Source organism: Lycorma delicatula, chromosome 9 (genome assembly GCF_047948215.1).
Source record: "Lycorma delicatula isolate Av1 chromosome 9, ASM4794821v1, whole genome shotgun sequence".
NCBI lineage: Eukaryota > Metazoa > Arthropoda > Insecta > Hemiptera > Fulgoridae > Lycorma > Lycorma delicatula.
The window spans coordinates 107,424,338-107,451,324 of NC_134463.1; the positions used below are offsets into that span (position 1 = coordinate 107,424,338).

The 26,987-nt window shown below is 31.1% G+C and overlaps 1 protein-coding gene across 1 annotated transcript; it reads left to right on the forward strand.

The window, feature by feature from the left end:
* Nucleotides 1-933: 933 nt before the first annotated feature.
* Nucleotides 934-26,987, forward strand: LOC142330036 (uncharacterized). Its single transcript, XM_075375048.1, has 3 exons — nucleotides 934-1,187; nucleotides 14,579-14,734; nucleotides 18,764-26,987. Exons 2-3 carry the CDS (start codon nucleotides 14,591-14,593, stop codon nucleotides 21,176-21,178), a joined length of 2,559 nt encoding a protein of 852 aa, XP_075231163.1. The 5' UTR covers nucleotides 934-1,187; nucleotides 14,579-14,590; the 3' UTR covers nucleotides 21,179-26,987.

Genomic DNA, 26,987 nt, shown 5'->3' on the forward strand with positions numbered 1-26,987 from the left:
CAGACTTAGCAGTTAGCGATTTTCACCTCTTTCGAAAATTGAAGGCATGGTTGGGCCGACAACATTTTGCCGCTAACGAAGAACTTCTTGAGGCTGTCAAGACGTACCTTACCTCACTCGCGGCTAACTTCTTTGAAGAGGGCGTCGGAAATCTGGTGTCGCAATACGACAAATGCCTCAATCGTTTTGGCGATAATGTAGAAAAATAAGTTAGATACTAGTCAACTTTTAGTAATGTAATCATTTTGTTATCTGTTTTTGTTTTTTTTTTATATGAGGGTTGAAGAAAACAACCCTCATATATTTTTCATGTTGTAGAAATAGCAGGTATTTAAGGCTGGTTGTCTAATGATTAAATTGTCTTACACCAGGTCTTACATCGATAAGAAAATTTTGTCCTTCAATGAAAATATTTAAATGCTTACGGGGATGGGGGCTCTTTAATATATGACATATACTATTCCGAGTTCCCCGACTGCATTTAAATATTTTCGTTGAAGGACAACATTTTCTTATAGATGTAAGACCTGGAGAGAACTTAATCATTAGACAATACTAAATACCTGGTATTTCTACAACATGAAAAATATATTTAAACAAATTAAAACTGTTGAAAGTTGAATGGTAACCCATTATTTTATTTAATTAAATGCTGCATAACAATGTTTAGTCCTTTATTTCCTCCCATACCTTGTTTTTTTTTTTTAGTTAATTTTTTATTTTTTGTCAGTCGTGTTTTAATTATTTTTATTATTAGTGTGAATTATGCCCTTAACTGTAACTTTTAATTACGACTAGGAAGAAAGTTTTAATTAAAAAAAATCTATTCTTATTATGAAAGAACATTCCTCCCTCAACCGAATCGGTATTAGTATTTACATCACGCTCGACGCGGGTTAAATGTAGAGCGTCATTTTGCCATGGTGTCTTGGCTAGCACTGTTTGTGTTTGTTCTTGGTGAAGAATTACCCTTTGGAATTGTGTGTACGGTTCATTGAGAACTATATTCCAATATTTAACGGATATTCTATTAAAATTTGTCGTGTTAGATAACCGATAAATATGTATATTTGGTATTAGTAATAACAGTGTGGTAATTTGCGCAAATGTGATCTTGGATTGTAATTTCAGAAATTTATTAAATCAGTAGTTGCTTTTCTTCCGTTTATTGTGATTTGGTTTTTAAAGTAAGTACGAATGATTGGTTAATGTTTGACTGTTGTGTTGCGTTGTACTTCTGTAAAAACACTGTAATGATGGCTGGTGTATGTTGCAGTATTGTGAATAACAAAGTGTTTTGCATGTTTAATAAAACACTGCAAGAATTACTCAAATGACAAAATTTGTTATTCATACCCTGAGCTTATAATTGTTGGTTAGGTGCCCTTGTTGTGAAACCACGAATTACGAATTGTGTTTTTAAAAATGCCACAAGTAGCAGTTTATACTTTTTTACTGCATATACGTCCTAAGAGCTACTAGGGTTAGGCATGTCCAATGTGTTATCTCTCCAATATTGGGATAATCCTAGGCCTTCTTTTTTCCAGAAATTGTCTTGAATTTTAATAAAAATATGAAATTACATTAAAAAGACTCCTGACATTGAATTAACGGCAAAAGCGACTATCCAAGGGGAATGTAATGAGTTAATTAGCTTCATGTGTTCCATAGCCAGGATGATGGGATATTTATATGGAATATCTATTATTTATTAATGGGACCGGCTAGTTGCTATAGTGGTCAGCATCACTTTACTTTCACATTCAGTAGTTAAGTTTGATTACCAGCATGGGCTTGACATTTCTAAATTATTTGTAAATATGTGATGCTTATGAAAAAATTGGTGTCACAAGGCCTTTCATTTACTGATAAATTTAACTAACTTGATAAGTTATTAATGTATGCTTTTAGTTTGATTGTGATTGTATAGTCCTATGTATAAGTGGTTTTAAAATCAAGACATTAAGAAATGTACTCCAAGAGTAATACTGAATAACTACATTTAAATATAATTCCTGTAAAATTTTTTTTCATTTTACTGCCCCCAATTCTTTTGCTATATTGTAAAACATAATGCTCATTCTCTCTTGTAGTTTTATATTGAATTTGCCTTTTGATATGTTTCACTCTGCTGAAACATGTCAAACAACTTTTATCTTTGTTCTGAACAACTTCCTTTATTTCCTTATTGCTTTTTTTCTTCATAATGTCTTATTTTTTCTAGCTTCCAGTTATTTCTTTCTTTGATCTGTTGATAATTTGTATATATAGGCTATGCCTCAAACAGGATGCTGCATTTTCTATTCTTTTCTTTTTTTTCAGTTTTTTTATTATATATTCAGTTTTTCATTTTTGTCTTCTATTTCACTCTTCCCTCTCTGAAACCACATTTCAAAATCTATTATTTATACCATTTAAATTAAAAGAAAAAATTTGACAAACTGTGTAGAAGTACAGTATAGGTTGGGAGCATATGTATAAAATATGTGATCCACCAAACCTAATATGTCTCCTTACAAGATTCTGCCACTAATTACTCTGTTATCATATTTGTTTTAAAATCTGTTCATTTCAAACAACAAAATTTCATTGTTGTAAACTTAGATGATTGATACTAATTTCTTTTTTGTATTCAAATTAAAAGTAAAAGCAACAGAGGTCATTAATATTATTCTCATTCATTTTGAATCAGAATGCACTTTTCTTCTTCTTACACTTTTAATAATGCTTCTGATTCTTTTAAAGCTTATACAAAGGTTCATTCCCTCTTACTTTTATCTGACTTCTTTTTTAAAACCCTAGTATTTATTCCATTTTTAATTATCTAATTTCTTCTTAGAGTATTCATGGACAACTAAGAGTTGTCCATGCACAACATAAATTCTTTTTTCTGGGGAAAAAAATTAAGTGTATTTATATTCTATTCATATTTTTATTAGGTTCAAATTCCAAGGATGAGTTTGCAATCATCCAGTAGTCCATTCCTTTTTTACATTTCATTGTTATATAAGTCACGTATCCAACTTCTAACACGATCTGTCACTTGTTGCTCTTCAATGCTGTCATCTTTCTCCCTTTTTAATCAGCGACTTAATCTTAGATATGTTACATAATCTTAGATTTTTAAGTGTTGAGAGAATCTAATGGGAGAAGACTGCATTTCTGTGACAAGTGCTTGCATTTTTTTTGTCTAGTTGTAAAAAGACACTATCAAGAATTATGGTTATGAATTCAGTATAAATGTATTTTATACTTTTTTATAAAAAACATTTTTTTAAGTTATTTATTTCCTTAATAATTGGTTATGTTTGTAATTCATAAAGTGTATTTTATCTTATATTTGAGGCCTGTTAGGAAAGTTCTCAACAAAGAAAATGATGATTTCTCAGAAATTTTTTGTTTTTCAACATAATCAGCTTGCAATTCTATACATTCAGACATTGATTCTCAAACTTTTTCGCCCACTGCCCACATTGAGAATCAAAAATCCTGTAGTGCCCCCAAAATTTTTAACTTACCATCTGTTAAAAAAACAAATAATTACAATTGTTATTTTTAAGATGCGCTCATAAAAACAGCAATTCCAATTGTTCTTAAACATGGCATAGCCTACTAATTCTGAGTCAAAACTTACATTTTAAATGATTGTGATTAAAACGCATATTTAATCATATTGGGAATTATTTTTATTAAAATTGTTTTCAAAAAAGTTACAATTGTATCTATACAGTTATATAACAACAGTGATAGCATATTCAATATAACAATACAGTAATTAAAACAAAGCTTTCAATTGAATTTGACAGTTCAACTTGTCATACTTACATTAATGTGAAGGATGAATCTGATATGCTTTAATGAGTATTGTTAATATCAGGCTCAAATTTGCTTAAAAACAGCTGTAATTTGCCGCATTTGATAACATGCAGCCGATTGATTTCTCCTTTTGTTTTGCAATATTGCTGCAACACTAAATCCACATTTAGACAAATACGATGATGGGATTGCTATCAGAAATTATTGAACAATTGGCCATAATCCAGGGTTTGGGATTGGCTTTTGAAGCCAAAATTCTTTGTAGCCATTCTTGAATTTTATTTTAATTTCCTTGTTGTCTGTCAGTTCTATAAGTTGTTATTCTAACTGGGAGATCCTGCTGTGTTGATATTTGAAAAAGGATCCAACACCCCTGGTATGTCCATATTTAAAATGCCCTGGAATCATTTTTTGAAATGTGGAGATACTCCAAGTGTTGGCAGTAAACAAGCAAGTCGTCATTGTTGAAGGATACTCTGGTGGTAAATTAGGAAAGTTATTAAATTCATGTCTGCCAATATTTCTCTTGTGTAATAGCAGCTTGCTACCAAAGCAGCAATGACATATTTTGTTTTAACCAAGTTCAAGTCGTCACCTTGAAGCTGGAGATTAAAATCATTAAACAATTTATATAGGTCTGTCAAATACACAATATCATTCTTTGATGTAATGAGGTTGTCATGCAGCTATGTGTCTTTGTTTTCCAGGAACTCTATTACAGAGTCAAACAGATTGTAAAATCAAGTCAGACAAGTACCTTTTTATAGCCAGCGCACTTCTGTGTGAAGCAGCAAGCGGTTAAGTCTTTATCATTGGCAATGCAAAGTTGATTAAATAATCTGCCATGTAGTGAGTTCTGATTTATTTAACTGCTTTGATAACATATTGCAGTGATTTATGCAGGCATTCACTCAGGTTTCTTGCAACTAAATGTTGGCAATGAATGACACAATGTACAGCAAGCACGTCTGGAACTTTATTTTTTAAGTGTGCTATGAAGCTTTGGTGATGCTCTGTTGTAACTGGAGCGCCATAAATAGCAATTGAACATAATATTCTTAAAAAGAATTTCCTTTTCATCACAAAACCTTCCCAGTGTATTATATATGGTTTCTTCTCCCTTTGCATCTCTGTCTCTAAATTTCTAGCAAGTAATAGGGCTTCGACATATTTTCTCATCTTTGATAAACCCCACGTATTACAATAACAATGTTCCATTAGTTGGTAAAGTGGACTCATCCAACTGAATTGAAAATTGGCAAGTCTTCAGATGATTGCCTAATGATTCTTTGATGTTTTCTGCCATCTCATCAATTCATCTTTACACAGAACTATTGCTCAAAGGAATTTGTCAGATATATCTTCCGCCAGTTTTTGGAGCATAGTGTTATTACTTCTTTTACTGGTGGTAAAATTAAATCTTTCCCAATAGTATGTGGTTTGCCTGTTTTAGCAATTAAAAATGAGATGAAGCTCGAAGTCCGTCATTGTTTTGCTTGGAAGCTGCTTAAAAATGTTTTGATATAGTTGACTGAGCTATGTATTTCTTTTCCAGGTCTTGAAAATAGGCCAAATCTATGTCTTTCTTATCTGAGTGCATTTTATTAAAATGATCTTGTAGCTTGGAAGGTTTCATCCCTTCATTTGAAAACATTTTTTTGACAAATAAGGCCATTGGCGATGATGGATTTGTGGGATTTTCGATAAATTTGTATTTAATATATTCGGCATTGTACTGCCGTTTCTTCTTTTTTGCTTCGACATGGTTTTGACTCACAAATACGTGAGTAAAAAATTGATTTTAAAAAAACCATCTACTGATTGCACAGGAAAATGCTAATGGAAATTAAAGAAACAATTGCTGCCTTTATATTGGTTTGAAATGCAACATGCACCAACAGGAATAAACATGCAATTACTTGTTTACCATATGTGTAAGAATTCGTACTGAGGAACTCATACAGACCTAGTCATATAAAAATTAACTTAAGCATTGATGATTTTAATCATTTTAATACATGTTTGAGAAATTCTACATATTTCATAAACTAAATGGGATTTTAAACAGGAAATTTAGAACCCTTTAATTTCCATATTAATTTGTATCAGTGCATTGCTTAGATCGGGAGATATGTAGCATTTAAGACATAATGGCCTTTTCTTTTTTTAAAGTGGAATATTTAGGTTTAGAAAAATTGTAACAAGACGTACAAAAAAAGAAATTAAAGCTAAAGTCATAAGCTTCTAAACGATTTTAATGCATTTACTGAAAAAATTTCTTTCCCCCATGCGTTTGATCAAATACAAAGAAAAAATTTCAAATTTTAAAACATTTCTCACTGATTTTTGAAATTTTTCTTATTTGATGTTTGTTGAAATCTGAAGTATACTGTCAAAAAATAGAGTATTCAAGCTTCAATTTTTTTTAAATTCTCTCTAAGCCCCTTGGTTGCAAATCTAACGTAGTTTGAATACAATCATTTTTATCATAAAATGTAGGTTTCTCTTTAATTTTTTATACTAGTGCAGTAGATATTTAATTTTAGTTTGAAATATCAGAAAAACATATTTTTTGCCTTTTCAGTCATCGCCTTCCTAGACCGCCTGAACGCCCTGAATTTTCTGTGGGCCTTCTACCTGCCCACCCGAAGGCCTCCAGTGCCCACAAGGGGTGTTACTGCCCACTTTGAGAATGAATGATTTCAATTAGACCAATGATTTTACAATTTTTAATATCTGCAGTATGAGATTTATTCAATTCTGAAAATAAGCTGTTGTCTCAGCTTTGCTCTCATTATTTGAATTCTGTTCAGTGAATCATTTCTTGGGTTTGTAAGAGGAAATCAGAGGAATCTGAAATGTATATGTGAACGTATTGTCATGTTGAAGGAGCACTTTCTTTTTGGTCATATGTAGATGGATATTTAGCCTTAACAGCACCCTTCAGTTGGTCTTTAGTGAAGAATACTCCCAGATGATGGTCCTGCCTTTTTTCCGGTAGTATATGATTATTGCACATGAGAATTCCAAAAAATCATAGCTCTGAGACTTTCCCTTAAGATGGAATTATTTTTGCTTTCTTTGATGTACCTGCTTCCACACATTGTTTGGATCTGTTTTATTTCTTGCTTGTATTAGTGAATCCATTTTTCATCTGTTGTTATTAAATGTAAAAGAAACTCGGCAGAATCGAATTTAAATAAGCCTAAACACTTGTAATGCATTTTTGATTGACTGTTAACAAACACAGCACTCATAAAATGTAAAGTCTTTTATACCTAAAACATTGTGCAAAATGTGATGAACTTCAGACAAGATGTTTGCAAAATTAGCAAGCTTGTGTACCTTCATCTGATGATCATTTAATATGGCCATTTGGATTTTTGTGATTTTGTTGGTCATACTGGTTTTGGGTATCCCAAGTGTTTCATCATTTTGAATGGATGAACGACCATGTTAAACACTGTGGTTCACTTTTTTACTATAAAAAACAAAAGGGAAGAATCTTTGAAGTGGAATCTTAATTCTTTTCATATGTACATCAGTGTTAAACTTTTTAAAACAAATTACTTCATTGCAGCTTGAAGTTGAATTTATCAGAAAATTTCAAAACTTGTTTCCTTTAATTGATTGCTACAAATAAGAAACTAAATGCACAGCATGCCATCTAAAGGATCATACTTGACAAATATCATTGTCATTTGGTCATTTTTGCACCATCTTTTTGTGTCAGGGTGAGAACATCATTCCAAACAACCCATATTGGGTAGTTTTATGTAAATGCATGTTATACTATGTTTTATTGTCATTCCAGTATTATTAATGTAATTCTGTAAAAAAATAATATAACCAATATCTACCTATGTTATATTAATTTCAGTTTTTTAAAATAGCAATTTCAATAAAAAGGAGATACTGGAAGAAAAAAAAACTATATTTGAAAGCATACGATGTGCAGATAAATTTATTTAATGAAAATCTACAATTTAAGTTAACAATTACATTTCAAGTAATAGTAATTCATAGCTGTTAAACCTTTTTTTTTGCCTTCAATCACTTGATTGGTTTGATGCAGCTCTCCAAAATTCATTACCTAGTGCCAGTTGTTTCATTTCGGTATACCCTTACATCCTACATCCCTATCAATTTGTTTTAGATGTACCAAATGTTGCTTGTCTGCACAATGTTTCCCATCTACATCTCTCCAAAATCAAAGGAACTACTCCAGGATGCCTTAATATTTTGCCTATAAATCTGTCTCTTCTTTTAACTATATTTTTCCAAATGCTTCTTCATCAATTTGCCACAACACCTCTTCATTTGTCACTTTATCCACCCATCTGATTTTTAACATAGCACCACATTTCACAAGCTTCTAATCTTTTCTTCTCGGGTACTCTGATCGTCCAAGTTTCACTTTTATATAAAGCTATACTCCAAACATATACTTTCAAAAATGTTTTCTGATGTTTAAAATTAATTTTTGATGTAAGCAAATTATATTTTTGACTGAAAGCTCATTTTGCCGGTGCTATGCGGCATTTTATATCTACTTCCCAAATAACAAAATTCTTCTACTTCTGTAATCTTTTATCTTCCTATTTTTATATTCAGTAATCTATTACTAGGTATCTGCATTATTGCTACTACATTTCATTACTTTTGTTTTGTTTATTTTCATGTGGTAGTTCTTGCATAGGACTTCATCCATGATGTTCATTTTTCTTCTCAATCTTTTTTACTCAGCAAGAATTATTATATATTCAGCAAATCATAACATCTTTATCTTTTCACCTTGCACTGTTACTGCAGATGTAAATTGTTTTTTAACATCATTAATTGCTAGTTCTGTATAAAGATTAAAAGTAACAGATAGGGAACATCCTTGGCAGACTCCCTTTTTTTATTACTGCTTCTTTCTTATGTTCTTCAACTATTACTATTGGAGTTTGGTTCTATAAATGTTAGCAATTGTTCTTCTATCTCTGTACTTGAACCTTACATTTTTTTAAAATGTTGCACATTTTATTCCAGTCTACATTGTCTAAAGTGTTTTGTAAGTATATAAATACCAAGTATGTCAGCTTGTTTTTCTTTAATCTTCCTTCTACTATTAATCTGAGTGTGAAAATTACTTCCCTTGTCGCCATACTTTTCCTGAAACCAAATTGGTCTTCTCCTACTAACACCTCTTCCACTCTCCTCTCAATTTTTCTGTACAGAATTCTAGTTAAGATTTTTGATGCACGAGTAGTTAAGCTAATTGTTCTGTATTCTTCACATTTATCTGCTCCTGCTTTCTTTGGTATCATAACAATAACATTCTTTTGAAGTCTGATGTAACCCTTTTTCATGAATATTACACACCAGTTTGTATAATCTATCAATCGCTTCCTCACTTGCACTGCGCAGTAATTATGCAGCTATCCTGTCTATCCCAGGAGGCCTTTCTGCCATTCAAATCTTTTAATGCTCTCTTAAATTCAGATCTCAGTATTGTATCTCCCTTTTTATCCTCTTCTTTCTCTATAACACCAGTTTCTAATTCATTTCCTCCAATATAACTCAACATATTCCACTCATCTATCAACATTTTCTTTCGTATTATAAATCGATGTACCATCTATGTTTTAACACATTAGATTTTAATCTATGTAATACAAAATTTTCCTTAACTTTCCTGTTTGCTCTGACTTTTACAAACAATCATTTTTCTTTCCATTTCTTAACACTTTACTTTAATCCGCTCTTCTTTTGCTAATTTGCACCTCCTGTTTGTAGTGTTTCTTAATTTTTGATATAGTTTCTTTTACTTTCTTCATCACTAGCTTTCTTATACTTTCTACATTCATCCATCAGCTCCAATATATCCTTATCCAAGGTTTTCTACCAGTTCTCTTTGTTTCACCTAAGTTCGCTTCTGCTGATTTAGGAATTTCTTTTTTAATATTCTCCCATTCTTCTATATTTTTACCTTATTGTTTTTACTCAGACCTCTTGCAATGTCCTCAAAAATCTTTAGCTCCTCTTACTCAGGCTTCTCTAATATCCACTGATTCATCTGACACCTTTTCTTCAGGTTTTTAAGCTCCAATCTGCATTTCATTATCACTAAAATATGGTCGTTATCAATGTCTGCTGCAAAATAAACTTTGGTCGACGAGTTGATTTCTAAATCTTTATTTAACGATGATATAATCTATCTGATACCTTGCACTATCACCTCGCTTTTCCATGTTTATATTCTATTATTATTTTTAAACTGGGTGTTGGCAATTACTTTTTTTTCTTGGGATGGAGGTGGAAATGCATTTACGCACGAAGTGTCTGACTGCTGCTGTTCTAATCGAACCACCATCAACAGACTACAGACTAAAACCACCCTCCTTTAAAGTAACCCTACGCATCCCGGGAATACCCAAAGTCATAACTTCAAGATATGCAGTCCCGCTTACAAGCTCACTCGTACCAACAACACGTCTCGAATGCTCCAGACCAACATAACACACTTATAATCTATCGCGAAACATAATGAAGATGATAGGCATGACACGCAACCAGCAAGCAAGGTCTGCAACGATCTTAACATTAACCTGGACGGAAAGGCTAACATGATGTGAAAACAAGCCAATAATGCAAACAACATTCTTACAACCTAGTTATCATATTTCTTACTCAAAAACTCGGAATAATGCAATACACGAGAACACGTAGAACGTAGCGATCATGCCATGAAAATATGCTAACAAGACAAAAACCATTCTTACAAGGGCTAAACTTATTACCTCAAAGGAAATAAACACGAGTCCTCACCCTTACAGTATAAACCTAACCTAAACAATTTATCTAAACTAAAAATACTAATATAATATATCTAGCAAGATAGGTTACTTCCAATAACACAGACAAAGCATCGATAAATTAACACAAATGATCACTACGTTAATAAAATAGAATCATTAATCTAACCTAACACGATACATCGGTGAGAACACATAATCCATATGTGATAATACAGTTACAACACACAATCATATACGCAAATAAAATAATAACACATGAAAGAATCGCTACAGAATAACCTAATAATCTTATTCCTTTAAAGGAAATAAAACACTACTCGAAAAACGCCACGAACGAACCAGGAGAAATATGCCAACGACGATCTTTGAATTTAGCTAACCCTATTTAATTTATATTTCTTTCATTGTATTTATTATTTTTTATATATATAAAATCCATAATGAGAATCCACGACTCCTCGCCTTTATAATATAAGCCTAGCTTAAACATATACTTAACCTAACAATGATTATATAATATACCTAATAAAACGGAACGTCCATCCAATAAAAGACAGAACATCGATAAATTCCCTTAAGCGTGTATAATAAAATTATCATATCACTAATTAAATAGAATCACTGACCTAATCTATCCTATCACGAATCATTGGTGACATCACGTAAAATATATTTAATAATATAGTCACAACACATAAAACCACAACGCAATCGTATAATCATGTAAGTGAAATCACATAAAACTAGTATCACGTCGATGCATTGCGACCTCAATAGCAGTCTGCTACTCAACGTATGTCTATTACCGTCAACATTATTGGTAATTTTGGAGAAAACTGTTCCTTCTCAGTTTTCTTTTTCACGACTGCCGATAAACGTAGCCACGACAGCCCAGGACGTCTCACTTCTTAGCATTGTCTCTCCGATATTGTCCGGGGAGATGGGACCCACTTCTTGGACTCCCTGCATTCTCAAAAGCTCCCATTTAGGGCACAAAAATCGTGTGTTCGGCAGAATCGACTGCTGCCGAGGAATGTACGCACTCACGGGTGTCTCCTCCCTCTCAAACAGGTAGTTAAAACACCTATGCCCGCTAAAGAACTGGGCGAGATAGAAATCCAGCTCCCCAACCTTCAATCCACCCAGTTTTGCACGCTAGACAGCAGTCTTCTTGTCCATCGCCCTTTTTGGGAACCCTCCCATCTATTCTGCCATTAAGCCAACAGATCTCGCCTAGCCTCGTTTCTGTACTTGCCCTCCTTCCTCTCCTTGGCTAGCAGGTCGAGAGGAGGAAGCCCGGCAAGGACCATAGCTGCCTCAAACGAAACGGTACGGTAGATTGAGACCACACGTATCGCTATACTTCGTTTCTCTGCCTCAGAATACCCCAGCCTCTGGCCATATAGAGCCCCGCCTCCCACACCGCAACGCCGTACTGCATTATAGTCTACCACCGATGCCAGCAGACGTCTCTTCGACTGATGTGGTCCCCCGACGTTTGCCATAATGCGACACAAAGTCGAAGCTGTTCTTTCAGCCTTGCCGGCAATCTCCCTGATTTGTACCTGGTACATCAGTCTTGTCTAGCCAGACCCGAAGGTACTTTACCGCCGGAGCCGGTACCACGACAGTACCCCTAACCGAGATTGTCACATCAGCAAGTCTCCTCCCGGCAAAGACAATGGCTTGCATCTTATTGACAGCCACTTGCAACCTGTTAGCGTCGAACCAGTCCATGATACTGTCGATTGTATCCGCGGCCTTGGCCATCAGTTCCGCTTCCATACGAGCAACTACCAGTAGGACAAGGTTGTCGGCGTTTGCTATGGTCTGCGACCTCTGAGGCAGCTCCAACCGAGAACCGGATCGTAGGCCCAACAGCAGAACCCTGCAGCATGCCTCTACTGTTGTTCTCGTTAAAATATCCTTCCTCCACTTTAGAAGAAGGCTTTTCAGATCATGCCTAGTTAGATCTTTAACATGATCTTGTTCGACCTCGCTCCGTACGTTGTCTACAAACTCCCTGGTTTGCGTGGTGACCTCCTTGCTCCTGAAAACTGAATCTTGGGAGCCCATGACATTATCTTTAACACGACTCCCAAGCGTATCAACACTTAAGTTGAAGCTTAGCGACTACATCCTTGATTTCTCGCTTGGTAGTAGTCACGAGAGATGTTAACGTTTTAACTTCGTTCTCTACCGCCGTAAACGCTTTCCACACATCTGAATCCAGATTATAAACCCTTAGTTCCTCGGGCCTCTAGTCAGGTTTTTCGCGGAGTGCGCTCTCCTAGGAGACCTGACCCTCAATAACCCTCGCAGAGCCATGCTTTTCAACAACAAACGCCCCCTTCATCGAGTTAAACGCCGACACTGCACCCCTCACTGAGAAATTGGGAGGGCTCTTTCTGGGCTTGAAACCCTCTTCTATCGAGATTCTGTCGCGAAAATACGAAAAATTATTCAACTATCTACGATCGAAGAAAACACCGGCTGACGACGTTCCCTTTATGGAGTAAAATCATGCGGAAAAGCAGAATTGACCGAAATTCAGCTTTAAAACTGCGGCGAACTTCTAAAAAGATAAGGGGGGAATCCCCCGGTCAAAAATACCGAAACAAAAAAACTAAAAATGTGACAGGATGACCATGTGAATACTACTTGCAATTTTATAAAAAGCCAAGCTCCGTCACTTTCGCTAAACCACGTTGTCGTACATTTTACTTCTAAATACCGTTATTAAATAAAACTATTAAAGCTAGACTGAATTTAACAAAAACTGCATAATAAAACTAACTACTGATGTTAAGAAACCTCGACAATAAGCGCCTCAAACCATGCACCCAACCTATTACGTATATTTACCAGCTAAAGCTGCCGCTAACCTGTATTCCGCGTGCCAGTAAATTGGCAGATACAGCCCTTAATCAGTACTGTTAACGTTCAAGAACAGCACAACAACAAAATAAATATCCACAATGAATAACTGCAACTAACTTACAAAACCATATAACTACGAAAAAACATAAAAAATCGATTCAAACTGAGCTAATTTACATGAACAGTGGCTCATTTTAAACCTAATCTGTAACTGGATTACACTGAAACACTGTGGAAAGCAAAAACTCGCAAAACCCAACCCCAAAAAACACTTTCCAACGGAACGCACTAAACACGTCTGCTCCGGTTGACCTCAACCCTGTTGACAATTATTAAGTTATACTTCGTGCAAAACTAAATGAGTCGATCCCCTCTTTCGTTCCTTTTGACCAAAAATCGTTTTCTTCCTCCTACTGAACCGTGCTAATTCCTACTACATCTATATTTAACCTATCCATTTCCCTCTTTAAGTTTTCTAACTTACCAACCTTTTTTAGATTTATAACATTCCATGCTTTTACTTGTAGAATGTTATTTTTTAATTTTCTGATGACCCCTTTCTTAGTAGTCCCCACGCAGAGATTCAAATGGAGGACCAGTTTACCTCCGGAATATTTTAAGGTGTCTCCATCTTTGTTACATGAAAATACAGAAAGCTACATTTTAACAGCTGTAGTTGTCCATTGCTTTCAGATGCGCAATACTGGGAAGATTGAGTGATGTTGATATGGCTGTTTAAGTCCTCCTGACCTATGCTCTTAACAACTACTGAAAGAGCTGTTGCCCTCTTTCAGGAATCATTCCTAGTCTGGCTCTCTACAGATACCTCTCCGATATGGTTGCACCTTTGGTTCAGCTACTCTCTATTACTGAGCACTCAAGCCCCCTCACCATCAGCAAGGTCTCATGATTCATAGAGGGAGATGTTTAACTAAAGAAAAATTATTTGATAATTAAACTGATGATATGATTTTTCTTTTAACATATTTCTATAAGTATAGAACAGGTTCTTTGTTTAGGCTTTAAGATTACATTTGGTTTTATTGACTAATATTAACTAAGATTTTTAACTTTTTTAGAAAGATTATATAATGTGGTACGTAGAATTAGATGATGATCCACTTAAAATTGATAATGAAAATCAGGAAAAAACACATGATAATGATGATGTGGCTACAGTAACAGATTCAAATGGCTTTTCTGCTGTTAAGGAGGAGAATGTGGATTATGAATTGGTAATTATACATTTATTTAATTAAAACTAATTAATTTACTGTTAGTGAATATTTTTACTTGTAGCATACTACATGGGTAAAAGAATGAAAGTATAATTCTTTAAGGTTTAGTGTTTTTTATTACATGTTCAGCAAGTCCATAAAATAACTTTTCTAAAGTAATTGTTAGTTTTTAAATTATATTATCAAAAAAGGATTTAAAATTATCTATATTGTAGCAACATTAGAAAATTTTATAAGTTTTACTCCATAGTTTTGGTCAGTGAAAGGAAGTACTTTTGAATTAAATAAATATTACAATAAATAATAAAACAATTTTCCAACTGTTTTTTTTTCAGTGTTTAGTTTTTAAGACCCATCTATGAAACATGAGAGGGTACTTCAAGGCACTATTTTAACAAATTAAGGTTGTCATGTGAATTAAGTGCTGTATTTTGAAACAGTAGAAGCAGTGGATCGTAGCATTTTAAAACATTGGGGCAAGAAATTTCCTGTTTTATTTAGAACAATTTTGTTTATTGTTCTAAAAGGCAATAAAAATTTGAATATGTTAATGATTTATTGAAAGATAATTCTTTTTACATATTAACATAAATTTAGTAATGAGTGGATTAAAGGAAATAGTAACTTCTACATTGAATTATAAATTAGCAGGTTGAAACCAATTTGGTCTAGTGAATTGCAGCCAACCTCTCCATGATGATGTAAGAATCAGATTCAAATTCAAAAAAGGAATATATTTTTTTATTTTAATGGCCATTTCATATGTTTTCGAATTAACAGATAATTGTGTAATATGAGAACTGAGAAAAGCATGAGTTTTTCTGTTTCAGGTTTCATTGCTGAAAGTGAGTTAAATTTTTTTATTGCAGTGAAAATAATTTTACATTGATAAAGAGGTTCAACATTCATTTAAAAATATGCTCTTAGATTAATAATTATTAAAGAGTTTTTTACATATGGTCAAAATTTAAAAATTTATTGATGGGTTTAAATAGAATAATAAGAGTAATAACTAACCCATTAATATAAGTAATACATTAATATTTTTTACATTAGCAGTAATAGCATGATAATAAAAACAAGCATCTTGATCCTAACATTTACAGTTACATATCACATGCAAAACATTAACTACCATTCCATATTAATTACTTTTGTAGAATTTTGAAAATTTATTTATATTTTTTAATACTTTTTTGTTTATGTTGTATAATTTAATCTGTCTGTGTACTATAATATAATCTCTTGTACGGACTTTGAAAATGAAAAGAAGGAAAAGTTTTAAAAATTTAAATAGATGTAGGATATGAATTGGATACTTTTATGTAAATCTCTACAAATTAGGATTTAATTTCAAAATGATAAGTCTATGAATTCATTGGCAGTAAGCAAAAAATATACACACTTATATTTTTTCTTTTCTTTTGAATGGCATTCACTACTGTGGATGAATATCAGCCACTATAAAACGGTAAAGATTTGGCAAGCTCCATTCAACATTTTTAATTTAGTGAACTGATTGCTGATCATAGCTTTGGTCATTGGAATTTTACTATCGATCAACATTTTACAACCTTCAATTTACAGGATATTACTACCAGAAATGTTCCAAGTATTTGGACCATTAGGTTCTAAGGAATGTAATTTACAGTCTTACATAAGATGCAAATAATTATCTTTGGTGAGAAATTATTTTTGTAATTATTTCAAGAGCACAGGCTCTTGAAATAAGGCTCAGGCTCTATTATCAATTTAAGTTATATAATACAATTTCTTACCTAATTAATTTTTTTTTTTTTCATTTAGTGTAATCCAACTTACTATATGATTACATTTGAACCTCATGTTTGGGGACAAGTGTCTTAGAAAAACTTTTACAAATTTTTGTAAAGTATATGTTTAAATTCAGACTGAGATTCTGTTGTTTTTCTAACTGCTGTGATGTAAAGCATCAAAGGTGCAAGTACTGCTAATCTGAACTTGAATTGTTTTTTCAGAAAGTAACAATGTTTATTATCAGGTCCCCTAAGTTCAGAGCATTGAAGCTTTATTTTTAGAGTTGAATATTACCTCTGAAGTTCAGAGAGTGAGAGCCAATTTGTGACAGTGTATTTGACGCTGTGAAGGTCATAGAAAATACTTCATTCCTCACTTTTCTTGTAAGAATTACATAGGATTTGTTGTTCTTGGAAGTAGCTATGCCATTTTTTGTCATTTTAAAAAATATTAAAGTAATAAATTTTAAAAATAATTTAAACATAGTACCCAGTCTATTTGATTGATTTATCAGTATTAATGCCTAAATATAGTTCTATGAATCAAAAGAAGTTGTGGGATGAAAAAAGTAAAATAGATTTTGAGAAGGGATACATACAGTAATTATAATTATAGAATTGTACAGTGGATGATATGATGAAGTGAAGGATGAGCAAAATGTGCAAAGCCTGTTTAATGCTCTGGTAGTGTTATGAAGAAATGGGAACTTAAAAGTAAGTAAAAGAGCAAAGGAATGGTTTTGAAGAATAGAGAGATAGAGTGAATTATCATGATTGACAGGGAACCTACAATAGTGGTTAGAAGTTCAAATGCTGAAGGAGTGAGATTTATAAAGATTTCAAATGAAATTTGAATTAATTGAAAAAAGAAGGGTTATCTATCAAGCTGGTAAGATAGACATGGTTATGGAATAAGAAGGTACCAGAAAAGGCCAAGGTTATTATGTACAGCATCTACTAGGTCTTTGTAGTAACACATGGAGCAGAGATGTAGAAAATGACAAAGACATAGGGGGGAGGCTTCAGGCTGAAGTAATTCTTATGAGCTGTAATAAAAAAAAAGGAAACAGGTGAGAAACAGACGCGCACGCATGCGCGCATACACACACACACACACATATATATAAATTGAGAAAAACATATTCTAGAACAGTAGACTATGAGGGATTGAAACTATTTATAGGGATGAGGATGGCTGGAAAGAGGGAGGAGATAAGAAAGGAAGATAACATCTGGCAATAAATGGAAAAAGGAAAATGATGGTAAAATAAAGAGATGATGAAGAAGCAAAATGAGTAATCAGACTTGGCAATAGCATTATAGGATTAGAGTGTGTATGTAACCTAAATACAGTAATAAAAGAAAACTCGCTATTGGATTGACATCTTTTAGTCCATGGACTGTGTTCAGTTTTGATGTTTTTTTATGAGTTGCATAAAAAATTCAAAACTTAATATCATCTAAGAATCAAAAGAAATTACAACAGTGATGAGTTGTGTCGTTATTCTGCTTCGGTGGTTTGTTTATTAAATATGTATTTTTTCTTCATTTTAAGTTTAAAAAATTATGTTGAAAGTTTTTAGGTTAGATATTGTTTCTTCAGATACTTTCAGCCATTCATGCTAACGTAGCATTTGCTTTTATTTGCAAAAGCATTGACTTTTATTTGCAAAAGCATTGACTTTTATTTTATAGTCTAAGCAACAAACAAGTAGCTGGGGAGCAAATTAAAGTTTTCCCCTGTGAGATTAGCGATATATTTTCATTTATGAGTTTTGACATTACAGGTGATGTTCAGAGCTAATAATATTAACAGATTGGAGGATAGGTGTACTGTTATTTAAAATACATCATTGAATATTAGGGCTTAAATACATCCTTTAGTGTTCAGTAGTTTTAATATTTATTCTTTACCCACTGCAGGTTGTTGAGAGTGCCTTTTCAATGTAATAACTATGTATCTGATATTATAAATTTTTTAATTATTTAAACACAATGAGATATAAATTTTATTGTTTTCATATGAAATATTTACTGCATTAGTTGTAAATTATAATTAAAGTAAAGGCTAAAGAAAGGCAAGTTCTGTTTAATTACTCTTTTAAACGGTTCATTTATTAGACTGATAATGGCAATATTACTTATGTCCTGCTTGACTTCATTATTAGAAATTTGATCTCAATTTTTATAATTTTGGAAAACATTTGAATTATTTATTATAAATTGGTAATTTATTAAAATGTTTTTCTAGGATTGCTCTGGAAGCCATATCGATGAATCTTCTGAAAGACAAGAAAAGAAATTAAGGTTATTTAAATGCAAGATTTGTCAACAACCATATGAGATGATCTGTGGAAGTAATTTAATAATTAGGGGTTTTTGTCAGAATTGTTTATATTCGGATAAAAATAAAGACAATACAAATAATGATAATACTGCTCAAACAACCTTTTCTGCAATCAGTAAAGTTTCTATTACACCATCCAATTTAATGCCTGAAGAAAAGGAAGTTGACTCAGAGCTGTCGCTAGAAAATTTTCGTATTAATCGATCAGAAGCAAATGACTGTATTACGGAAGAAAAGAGTATTGAACATGAACTATCGATTAGGAATTGTGACACCATAAATGATTGTATATATTGTAATAAAAATTTTAGTGAAGTCAGTATGTTAAAAGAACATTTAAAAATACGAGAAAAAGACAAAAATATATGTATTCAATGTAATAAAATGTTTTGTAATTCCATTGATTTTTCAAAACACATTAAATCCCATAATGAGGAAAAATTTACTACAGCTGTTACTGGCAGCAGTACAGTAGTTGATGAATGTAATGATGCCTTTGATGAAATTGTAAAAGAAACAAGTGATCTAGAAGTATTGCTGAACAAAAATATTGTAGATAATTCGAGTATACGAAAGGAAAAAGGAAGTAGAGAACAATTAAATTACAGATGTGGTTTATGTACAAAATCAATACCAAAAATGTTGTATAATAGTCATTTAGATAGTCATAATGAAAATACTGATTCATCTATTGCATTATTGCATAGAAGTTCATCACGCTCTTCAAATACATCATCTTGTAGAAGTTCATTAGTTACACAAGAAGATTTTATGGTAAAATCTTTAAATAAACATTTAAAGAAAGCTTCAGCATCTTCAGTATTTGAATTACAGCAAGAAGAACAATCAGATGATGTGAAACCTGTTGTAATATCTGTATGTAAATATGAATATTCATGTAAATCCTGTAATTTAGAATTTATCAATTTTAATTTGTTAAATGACCATTTATTGACCGATCAGCATGTAAATATGGTAGTATCAATAACCGGCAATAATTTATTTTGTAAAACATGTGAAAATACTTTTTTTGATATTTGTGAGTTTAAAAAACATGTAAGTACAAAAAAACATATAGTGGATTACCATATTCAGAAATATAATATACCTGTATATTCCTGTAAATCATGCTCTTTAAATTTCGTAAAAGAAGACGATCTTAAAACACATGAATTATTATCACTGCATAATTTAAATAACAATAAGATATTCACAAATAATGTGTTGAAAGCGGAAATAAATGTAAACAGTAATGTTTATAAATGCAATACTTGTAACAAGGCTTTTTCTAAATTAAGTAGTTTAAAAAAACATGCTAGTTTAATCAATCATGAGGCATTTGATTCTGACAATACCATTGCTAATCAAAACCAATTACTGAAGCAATCTATTAAAGAAGTCGAGAAGAAAAATTCAAGATTTTGTCTTTATTGTAAAATTTGTAGCAAGAATTTCAAATCTAGAAAAAATTTAAATAGGCATTACATGTTTTTCCATCGTAATCGCAACTTTTCAGATTTACCAGGCAAGAATTTATCTGAATTTAAGACTGATAATATTAAAAGTACCATTGAACTATTTCAATGTAAAACTTGTAATAGAACTTTTGATAATATATCTTCTTTAAAAACACATTGTACAGCTTTGAATCATGATTTTAATGGTAATGGTCGAATTATTAAAACCAACGATATTAGCAAGGTAAATTATTTATGTAAACATTGTAATAAACGCTTTGATAATAAAAACAGTTTATCATTACACATAAAAAGACAGATTAATTGTTCTAAGTTTTATAACAAATATAAGAATTTGAAAATTCATAATGGTAAAATGATAAAGCTAGAAGTGGATAAACTGATTGTTGGTAATAGTACTGTTAATAATAAAAATAATGAAGTAGTTACTAGTAATAATGATATATGCAATATAAATATATCAACAAAAGTTAATAAAAACTATAAAACATTTGGAAATTGTTCATCTTGCACAGAAGAATTTTCTGATGATAAAGACTTTATATTTCACTCATGCATGCTGTCACATAATCTTGACTTTAAAATAGATTTGTGTTGCGATTGTAAAAAGGTTTTTATGACTTTATCAGAATTTTTTGACCACTTAAATTCTAAAAAAAGTTATGATACGCATAATATGGTTTTTGATCAAGCTAAATTTTTTTGTAAACTTTGTAATGCGTCATTTACTACTGTCTATTGTTTAAGAAGGCATTCTTTAACTAAGCGACACATCGGACTCTATGCGATTAAAATATATAAATATAATTTGAAGAACAGTAGTCAAAGTCAGAATTCTTAAATCAAAAATAATAGTGATAGTACTGCTACTTTTACTTACTCATGTAAGGTATTTAATATGACTTCATAAAAACTTCAACAAAAAGAATCATTATGTTTATGTAGACATATGAATTATATACAATGTCTAGAGATTTACATATTATTAAGTTGATTCTACCTACATTCAGGCAAGTGTGAATGATAAATTTCTTTAATGCCGGTTTATTTTTAATATAATTAAAAAATTGTTGTGTAAATAAATGTAATGTACAAATAATTATCTTTGTTAAGTTTAAGACCATTGCATTTGGTTGCTTGTAAAATAATATTATATAAAGTAGTGTGCAAATTAATCTTAATGCAGATGTTATTTAATTTCTTTTGGATCTGGTTTTAACTCCTTCAGTTTTGCTGAATATGAATCACATATGTCTGTAGCCAGCTGCTTAAATGATAACTTTAGTTTTGTTTTAAAAATATCAATGTAAAGCCACTTGTTTGCCGCATTTCTTTTATCTATTTTATTTTTATCACAACATTTAATATGTAAAGAATATAATTTTCTTAAATCTATATCTAAACTTAAAAATGCTTTTCTTGTTTTTGGCCGCTAGTAATGACTTAATTATTATGGAACCAAGTTTATGTGCTGCATCATGTTTTGAATTACTATATCTGGAATTCCTTGTTTTTCTGTTTAAAACTAATCCACCAGGGCCTTGTTTTTTAATTGCATTAATAATAAGAACAATATTAGATATGAACAGAGTGTTTAAAAATATAACTTTACAAACCCTTTGATATAATTTTTTTAAAAGTGTAAAGATTCAGCTTTGATTTTTACCATCCTTCATTCATTGGATTTTATTATTTTGATGCATGATAATACAGTATTTTTAGGTCATTACTTTTACTGGAACATCAGTATGTGTGAATGTATGAATCAAATATTTCTTTCCTTTTATTACCTGAAATTTTTTCAAAGCATTTCATTCCACACATGCACAGAGGTTTCATTTCTTTTGCTGGAACATCTTTTTCTCTTTTTATTTGTATAGCTTTCACCAGCTAAGTATTTAGCTTTTCGTACATTACAAACCCATTTTTCAGAGTTTCTGTGGTGTTTTTTTGCTTTGCTATTTGATTTCAGTTTTGCTTAATACTTTTTAGTTTTTACATTGAGGAAATAATTTTAAAACGTTGACTAGCCAGTTCACTCAGAGTATTTTTACTGAAGCATGGTTCTGATAAAATTTATAATATTCTTCAGTACTTAATAATTTTCATTAATTAATTCAAGAATTAATTAATTCACATTGTTTTAGTTCTTTTTCAAGCTGTCCAAACAAACAGTTGGAGAGCATAAAATTGTGCCCTCTAATCCGAAAGACATGTTCTCCTGTTTCAAATACTGTACTTGAGTTGACAAAATTTAACAATGCAGCCATAATAATAAAATTTTTATTCTGACTAGCATATGAATCAGAAAATAACAAGCTTATTTGGTTTACTATCTTGAGGTAACAGATTTATTCAGGGTTCTAAATAACTTTTCAAGAAATCTAGAAGAGCTGAATACATTTCATTAGATCCTCTACCATTCTCATTCTCAGTTCAGGTGTATATGAAAAAGATTTTTTTCTTCATGGACGATTATAGTTAAATTATAGATCCAAAACTGCCTACAATAAAATGCTTCATTGATGTTAAGTGGCTGATTTTGCTGCCTGTCAAAATACTCTTCAGTCATCATTTTTCTTTAATATTTCATAAAACGTTTTTGATCGGAATCTATGTAATCTGTGTTGAGTTAAAAGGATTTGTTTTTTCTGATTACTGTTTTCTGCAGCTATTTCAGCTTTACTTTTTTCACAAAACTAACATGTATCAGTTCTGGGATTTCCAAAACTAAGATTAAATTTAGTACTAAAATTTTTATAATATTTACTGTACGACAATATAAGCAAATTTTTGCTAATTCTAGCAATATTCTACATTCCCCATAGTTTTTAACATTTAACTGTGGGGACAAATAACTATGAATACTCTTGAATTGGCCATAATGGCTTTCTTTGCATTTCAGAGATTGTAAATGGTCAACAATGGACTCTGTTGTTTCTTTATGTTTTTAGTTAGCCCTAGCTCCACCGTGGAGCTCTAGCCTAGCAATCCTGTTTTATAAAATATATCTAGATACCACATTTAATCTTTTTCCTCCAACTTGAGCAATAGATTGAAAAAGTATTCACAACAAACTTCTACATATTGTTCATTTAATTTTCTAATGAAATAATCTGTGCAGGTTCTTACTCGTGAAACTGCCAGTCGAAGCTATTTTGAAATGGTTTTGTCGAGCTGCATATATTTCACAAGGAAATTGTCCTGTTTGACTTTGGTTTTATTCTTATACAACATTAAGAAGATTTTTTTAAAAAAATTATAATTTTTTTTAAATTTTTTAAAAAATTACGCGTTATTTTAACTGTATGTGAGGCTTGGAAAAACTAGTGGCATGTCATACAATAAATTACATTTAGCATAATAATTGAAGTTAATTTACAGCCATATATAGTTAATTTATAAGAGTAAGTAATCTAGTTAATCATTAATATCATCATCTGATTACTTATTGCTGTTTTCCCAACATGACTACAAGAAAAAAAGGCTTTCCTTTAGCTTTGTGTCTGTGCATTCTTTTTTGTTTTTGTCCATTCCTCAATATCACTTTTTCTCATACGACCGTTAATACTTTCTTTGATACTTATATTTAATTCAAAATCCGTAGTTACCAGTTAAAGTAGAATTAGCAAGTTGAAAATTGTTTTACATTACTATCGTACTTCACCTTTTAAGAGCAAACATAACCTATTATGTAATAGCATGTGATCAGATCAGCTACTTTTTCTAATTACTTAGGTCGGTTTAGAATGAAGTGACCTGACTTAAGAGCCGTTTGTAAAACTTCATGGTATTTGCCATTAGAAATATATGATAAACAGTGCTGTTTGGAAAAAAAATCATTCGTCCTTCTTATAAAGATATAGATTCTGATAGTGAAAATTAATAAAATTCATTTTGTTCAAAAATTGACTTGGCTGGTTTGGAATGTTATTCTTCACATGTGTATTACTTTATTCATTACATCAGCTATATGTATAATGTATGTATGTATATGTATTCAAAAACACAAAGGGTTTCATCATAAACTCAGTTAAATGTACAAAAATTTATTGGGACAATTATTTTTTTATTTTTGATGCAAAACTAATCTCAACAGGAAGTTCTAAAATTGTGAGATATACTGAATGATAAATAATTATTACTGTAGAAATTAGAAAGATTGACAAAAATAAGTTTGGAATGTATTTTTTCCAGACTGACTAGACAATCATTTAGAATATTGTACATGTTTTATCTTTAACTATACTAGGTTAGGACCTTGAATTTGGTCAATGTGGATTACATTTTTCCTTTTTTGCTAATTGCAAAAACTGTTCTATAATCTCAGACATTGTACTTAATCATTAAGACACTTTTTCTTAGAAACTAACTTACATGTACTCTCCATTATGGCCTCACAACTGGTCAAAGTCTGAATAAGTTACCTGAAAAAAGGAATAACACTGAGGGTCTATGAGTAGCCTACAACTACCATCAGTCAGTAATTGCAACTAGTACATAAATCATCATGAACAGATCACTGGAGCTTCAGCATAAATATTAATACTAATCTTAAAACGGCTTTGGTATTAAAACTTTATTTTACAGTGTTACAAAAATAATAATGATATACTCTACTTGAAGAATAACAAGTTAAGTGAATATTATTTTTGTGCTACATTACTGTAGAATATATAGTTAATACCTTCATGCTTATTGAAGACTAAGTTTAAGTTACAACACTGTCACAATACTTAAATTTTGTTTAAATTTGATGATTGTTTGGCTACCAGACAATGACAATTTTTCAAATTCAGCCTCTGGACAATTTTGATAAATTCAGCTCAGGAATTTATCAAATTCTTCCTATTTGAATTTGCTTTCTACTATCATTACATGCTATTTGACTGAAAACACTAAAATTATTAGATAGTAATATTATTTATTATATTTTTTTAATGTAGAAATTAAAGTTGTTAATATTAATTAAAATTGTCTAAAAGAAAAACATTCTACTGTTCAATAAAATTTAAAGAAAAAAATACCAACTGAAATTAGAGTAACATTGCATGAAGGACTTTCCATGTTTGACATGCGAATATCTGCTGAATAAGAATGTAGTAGCTTAATATTAATAACTTGAAAATATTATTTTAATTTGTCACAATGTGTGTTTAAAATATCTGCAAAAAATTATATGACTCATTTTTTAGAACAATAACACTCCAAATCCAAATAATAATAATATTATCATTAATTAGCACACAACGCTATATGCACATGGTGTACAAGAATACTATCATGATCAAGAAGTACAGGACACAGTGTGCTCTCATGGTATAGAAAATTAGTGTACTGTTTAAAAGTAAACAAAACATATGAATCCAGTGTTTTTACCTTTATAAAAACAGGACGTGGTGTCAGTTTCAAAGTTGCTAACTTTGTTCCCATTCAGAACTGGAAATAGCGTTTTATAACACTGGAAAGAGCATTAGAAAGTAGTATGTGCACTAATAAATTTATTTTTGACCAAAATTGGTCATTGTGCTCTTCACCTCTGGTTACAGTATTCAGGTGTCATGACATGAATAAAAAGGATTTTGTAAAAATAATAATAAAATGCATAGATCAGAATAGGAGTATAAAATCCATCACATTACTGCAGATTTTAATATTGAAATTACCCAAATGCATAGATAATATTAACAGAGACTTTTTTGATAACTTTCATGAAGGTGAAATAAGTCATACTTTAATAAAATAACTAAACTTTCAAATGATTCTGCATCAAGGATCATGCATGGATAATTTCTTCATTAAATCAAGCACACACATTATTGAATCTTTTAAATATGCATGCCCATTCACTTATAAATAATTCTACATTAATAGCTTATAGGTTTTAGTGTAATAAGATTTAGTTTCGTAAGAATTTTTCTTTACTTTGTTTTTTAGTACTATGTAAGGTTTACCTCTACCGGAAATATTAAATTGTATTTGAAATATGTATAATTTATCTCTGGAAGTAATAAATATTTATATATATATATTGTATATTAATTATGTTTAAAATTTTGTATGTTATTTATATTTAATATATTAAACATACATATGTGTTTAACATTAATTTTATTTTATTCATATTTGACTAAACATTACTGTTGTTTTTTAATTATAATTGTTATTTATTTTAAATGAAAAAAAACACTACAATAGAAAATTTAATTAGTTTTCAATATAAAATAAATAAATTTTATATATTTGTTACGAAGCTTGCTGTGACCTAAACTTGTCTTCCTCAATATGTTTACTCTAGATTCTAGCAGCAGTTGTCATTAAGGTCGCTATATTGTTTTGGTAATTAACATTTTTTTCTCTTTAATTTTCTGATTATTGTCATTCAAATACATGTTTATCAACCAATGTAAGTTGGCTAAGTGGTCGTTTTAATGGCGTCTATTGAAGAACACTTGATTATTGAAATGTCATTAACATCACTGTCAAGCTTTTTGGTAACATGTATTTCTTTGTGTGCATGTGTAACATTTAAAAATAATTGAAAAAAAAAATTGTTTCTACTATTACTTGCTAAGTATTTTTTTTTTTTTTGTATTTCATATTTTAAAATAATGAATATATTAAGAAAAGTTTTATTTATGAGTGCTGTT